Raw genomic sequence first — 5,516 nt, forward strand, 5'->3', positions numbered from 1 at the left:
ATATTCAACAACGAAAATAAGATTGAATCAAACTTATTTAAGAAAATATATTCAAATTTAAGTCATGTAAATGCTCCATTAATGAGCCATGTAAATGCTCCATCAATGTAGAGAGAGAAAGAGAAAGATTGTTAAGGATAATGGGGAGGTGTAGGGTATTTTTGGAATAAAAGAAAATAGAGGGAGGTGTAAAATATTTTTGAAATAAATTAAATTAATGGAGAGGTGTAGGGAGCAACACCCTTTATTTATGGTTTTAATTGACAGTTTACACACCTCTTTTAATTTTAAACTCTAAAAATTACTAATAGATTTTGGTCGTATGGTTAATCCTTTTCGCTTTTAGTCCTTAGATATTGCTATTTTAGTTTATATACAGAATTATGAACCTTATCTATTGATTGTTTTTATATTGAAATTTTTTCATTTTAATCCATTTTAGTTTTAAAACATAAAGTTATTATTTATTTATTTTTAAGATGGAATAAAAGTTGACAAGAGGCTTAGAATTAACTTACTGGGGATCATGACATGTTGAGTAGTGCCCTTTTAGACAAGCTGCAATCCTAACCAGTTCATCAGCCTTGGATGTAGATAATTGCAGAGCTTAAAGAATGCAGCAAGAGGGTTGCCTCCTAGCTGCTGCAAATGAAAGCAAATATGATGGTTACTTTTCAGTATTTGGTGCCTGTATTCAATCACTACAATCTAACACCTGATCAATATGCAGTTTTGTTTTGTCTCATTTGTGGTACTTATATTTCTTTTCTCCTTAGGTTTCAAAATTCATTGGAAGAATCCTAGAAGTGTTAGATTTTGGTTCGTACCTCCAGAGAGCGTCGGACTGTCAGATGCAAAATATCCTGGCCAATAAATAAATAAATGGTGAGCCAAATCAGCTAATAACACTTTACACACTCATGCACAAAATCTCCTAAACTGCATCATGTTCCAATCGAGTTCGTATAATCAAAATAGATTTCAATTTGAGAACATTTCTAGACAAGCAAAATATCTGTATAAACAATCAATCAAAACCACAAAATGTATTTAAACCAGTATCCAAGTTAACATTATAAAGCTATCTTAACATCATTTTAAATTTTGCTCCTCAATTCAGAATTAACACATAAAAATTGCTCCCAATTCTGAAATAACACACATAATTTGCTGTTCAATTCAGAAATAGCACACATAAATTGCACCTCAATTAAGAAATAGCTCTGATAATGTATTTTAACCAGTGTCTCAACGAAAGAAATGGATTACGAAGAGAGATTTGAATTTCGTAAGAGAATAATAATAACAACCCAACTCTTTCACCATAGGTGATAATTTAATAATTCGTAAGATAGCATAAGCAAACAAAGAATGATTTAATTGAACTGAATGCAGCACCAGAACCAGCACATCACAACAGTGACGACAGTAACACAAGTATGAAACACTAATTTGAAAGAGTGATGAAGATAGAATAATAAGCAGTGAATTGAATAAAATTAATTATGATTCACCCCTGGAAGAAGCAGCAGCAACATTATTATTTCCTTGAGGGTGAACCCGTCGATACCTTGAGTTGAAAGGCCAAACCGAAGTAAAACGACGGGTCCACCTCAAGCACCTCCGCAACCTACCTTCATCTCCGCTTACATCAACACACTCATCCTCCGACGAAGAAGAAGGAGGCACAGAAACCTCGTGACGGCACACTGGACAAGAATTGTGAAGCCTCAGCCACGGAACAATGCAATCCGAGTGATATATGTGTTTGCACGCAAGTTCCCTCGCTTCTCCGCCAACTTCAAATTCCTCCTGACAAACTGGACACTGAGAATTCTCCTTCAGATGCGCGCTCGCAATTTTCACCGTCGGAATCGATTCAATGGCCCTCTCCGGCGCCGGCGCCGGACCCTGTCTGTCGTTTTCGGTTATCTGTTCGATGAGTTCGTTGAGTCCAGGTCCCAAGAAATAGTCGCGAGTGTCCACGGTGCGCGGGAGCGCGAATGGGAGTGGGCCTGGGCCGGGGCGGTTAGCAATGTTGTTAATGGGCAGGAAGGGGTTGGGTGAGTCCATGGGCTGGAATACGATCCACGTGCGCGGGCGGGGTTGTGGGGGTTCAGGGACGGGTTCGGGTTCGGGTTGGCGGCGGCGTAAGCGACGGCGGCGGTTGTGATGAACCGGGACCTCTTCGGGTTCGGGTTGGAGGAGAGCCGGGAAGCGGCGTATGGGTGGGTCCATCATGAGGGAAAGCGCTTCGAGCAAACGCGCTTCTGGGGAGGGGTCTGGGGTAGTGAAATCGACAACGAGTCTTGGGCGCGGCACGTTTACTTCGCATATGAATTGGCCGAAGCAGCGCGGACACGTGACCTCTGAGGGGTTATTGTTATCCACTGCGACGCGGACCATGCGGTTGCACTGGAAGCACCAGTACATCTGGAACGTTGGCCTCTCTCGCCTTCTGCCATTGACGTTGTTTCTCTCTCTCGGAGGACTCAACGACATCGTGGGTTGTTTTTGTTGTTAAAGTTTATTGTTGGTTTTGAATTGACGTATGAGATTGGTTAGTGGAAGTAAAAGAATGTTATATAGGGGAAGAGGGAAGGATGACTTAATGGTTTGCATGAAGTGATTCTTTTTAGTTAGGATAAGCTTTGAGTTCAGGTTTTGCTTTCCACTGTTCCTTGCATGGGTAGGAAAAGGATGAGTGCTCAAACAAAAGCATACCATTACAAATGCCAATATGTTTTCTTCTCTTATTGGATTTTCGATCTTCTTTTGGTTCTCAATCATCGTCGCTTCTTTCTGTGCTATTACTTCCTCTATAGGCCTGTCCTAGGTACTGTTAGGATCAACCTTACACTTAACCCTAAGCTCAAATGGGTAGCGGCCTTTCTTCCTGCAATTATGAAGACTATACATGTTTAATATTTTTTAAAACAAACTTTTATATTTTCCTAGGAGTTGTTAAAAGAAACCGCCATTTTTAACTTGATAAAAGGTTATTAAAACATATTTTCACTTTTTCAAAAAATTATTTAATTAGTGACATATTCAAAGAATAAAGATTAAGAAATACAAACATGATTAAAGAGATCAACACAATTAGTAAATATTGACTCATGTTCACAATTCATGAGATTTTTTCATGCTTTCATGATGACATCTACAAAATTGATTAATATTTTATATTTAACTTATATTTTTTTTTAATGTGAAAACGACATAAAAGATGATAACATTAAGGAAATACAATGTTCATGATACTCCTCAAAATTAAGTCTTTGTTGCTAATAATAACTTGTGAACCGCCTTCAAATGTCAAAAATAAAATGTCTCAGTCTTTATAGGACCTAAATGAAATTAATTTGTGCTTCGCAAAAGTAATTAAGAAAGTCAATCATGTTGATGTAACCCGAACTAAGCAATGAAAACCAATATTTTTTTTTGTTTTGTATGTGTTATCCATCAAGAAAAAAACTATTAAATGCATTCAACAATTTTACTGCATCAAAATGCGTCCAAAAGAGGTCACTTGCCACCTCAAATTCGTCCATACATATACTTTAGTGAATGCATTATTTATCACGTTTGAACATCATCATTTGGTGTACTTCAGTTCTCCTCTCAATGGTTGTTTGTAAGTGTATTTTACACTATATACTTGTTTGATTGTTGTCATATCACACTAATTAATTTTTTTGAGGGTAAGGAGAATTTTTGTAAGCTTCACTTGCTCTTAGATGTCATATTAAAAAGCAATGACTATTCAATGGATTTTAACCTCCTACCAAAAGAGTGACCAACTAAAGTTTTTGTCAAATCATGATTATGATATTCAGACATTACCTTTAATACCTATTCCTCTCCATTAGAAATTGGTTTGTCTCAATTTAAAGACACTCTCATTTTTTTGTGCAGGATATACTAGGATGAACATCGAATTTGTATTTCGTATACTTTTCACTCATTTTACATCCTAACAATACAAATGTCTTTCTCCTAAGTTGACCAGTAACTTTATCATATTTTATAATAACAACAAAAAAGCCAAGATTAAAAGAAATCTATCGAACCCACTCAATTAACTCATCACGTGTGGACAACATATGATCAGTTGTAAAGTTGTTTGTGTAAATCCTTCACACATTTCATTTATAAAATAAAATAAATTTGACATGAAGCTAGAATTTACTGGTGAATCCATCAAACTTAAATGACAATCTTCCATCTTAGACTATAACCGCTTATAACATTACTATTGAATACTTTACTTCTTCAATAATAAAAATAATTAAAAATTGAGAAATTACAAATTAAAAAAAATAAAAACAAAAAGGATTAAAAACATTAAAAACATTAAAATCAATATCAAATTTCAAAATCTGAAAAAAAGTTTGTTGAATTTCAAAATCTGAAAGAAAACTTCATTAGATTTCAAAATGCAAGAGAAAAATTCCCTAAATTTCGAAATACAGTACATGTAAAATATAATAAAAATAAATATAAAACTTTAAACGAAATAAATATAAAATTTCATTTGAAATTTAACTAATAAAACGAAAAATACGTGTATTTGAAAGATGAACGAAATAAAAATAAATGAGAAGAGATAAACACAAAATGAAATAAGACGAAAGAAAAGTTACCTTACTATTGAAAGAAGAAGAAAGTTAAAGAAGAGAAAAGATGAGAAAAAACACATTAAAAAATGACTTAAAAGTGTATGGTCGTTAAGTGGATATATATCGGTGTTATTCTCTCCACCACCATCCTTGCCCCCTCCATTTCTCAAGTTTTGCATAATATTTTTAATTATAAATATAATCTGTTGATCTGTTTCAAATATTTTTTTAAACATAAATTTAAATAAATCAATAAAATGATGACACGTGTTTTATTGTTAAAAAATTGTTAAAAAAATTGTCAGTATGAGAATCCTAACCTATTTTACTTTTTACCGTTCTTTATTTACTCTAGGACCCCGTTATTTTAACACAACTTTTTTGACACAGTTTTGATACACATACGTGTCAAGCTGGTATTGGTTGTTTTTGTTTTTTTTTTTAAATCTGTGAACCAAAATAAATAGAATTTGGAAAATTTTCCATTCCAAATATATCCTTTTGCCTGTTCCATTGCGTTTTGTCTCAGATTTCGTTCTCTCTCATTTCGTTCTTCCCTCCCTTGTGGTTGCTCCCTGGTTGGTCTGTGTGACGTTTGGTTTTTGGTTCTTCGTTGTCGGCGTTTGGTGGAAATGAAAAGTCCCGAACAGCAGCTTCGTTGTAGGTAGGGATGGCAAAAAAATTCGCGGGCACGGGTATCCGCAGGTAAAATCCGCTGCGGGTAGTTACTACCCGCGGATATTTACTACCCGCGGGTAACGGGTAGCGGGTATTTTAATACCCGCTTCTAAACGGGTAGGGTACGGGTAGTATACTATCCGACCCGCGGGTACCCGCTACCCGCAAAAAATAAATAAAAAAATTTATTTATATATTTTTTAATTAAATTTAATT

The 5,516-nt window shown here is 35.1% G+C and overlaps 1 protein-coding gene and 1 long non-coding RNA gene across 7 annotated transcripts in view; one reads left to right on the forward strand and one right to left on the reverse strand.

Annotated features, from left to right (window-relative positions):
- Positions 1-2,587, reverse strand: part of LOC106761586 (E3 ubiquitin-protein ligase RING1) — a 3,411-nt gene extending 824 nt beyond the window's left edge. Inside the window, exons 1-3 of one of the 6 annotated variants that reach the window (XM_014645149.2) lie at positions 1,635-2,587; positions 828-863; positions 519-639 (exon numbers count right to left, since the gene is read on the reverse strand). In XM_014645149.2, coding sequence (XP_014500635.1) covers positions 608-639; positions 828-863; positions 1,635-2,502 — 936 coding nt within the window. In that variant the 5' untranslated portion in view covers positions 2,503-2,587 and the 3' untranslated portion in view covers positions 519-607. Of the gene's footprint in view, positions 1-518; positions 643-827; positions 864-1,514 lie in introns of those variants that run through there. The other 5 variants (XM_014645147.2, XM_014645146.2, XM_014645148.2 and 2 more) reach the window with 5 other exon arrangements.
- A 2,652-nt stretch (positions 2,588-5,239) lies between these two features.
- Positions 5,240-5,516, forward strand: part of LOC111241610 — a 1,195-nt gene continuing 918 nt past the window's right edge. The window contains exon 1 of the long non-coding RNA XR_002667632.1: positions 5,240-5,286. This is a non-coding gene — a long non-coding RNA (uncharacterized LOC111241610). The remainder of the gene's footprint in view (positions 5,287-5,516) is intronic.

Source organism: Vigna radiata, chromosome 5 (genome assembly GCF_000741045.1).
Source record: "Vigna radiata var. radiata cultivar VC1973A chromosome 5, Vradiata_ver6, whole genome shotgun sequence".
Lineage (NCBI taxonomy): Eukaryota > Viridiplantae > Streptophyta > Magnoliopsida > Fabales > Fabaceae > Vigna > Vigna radiata.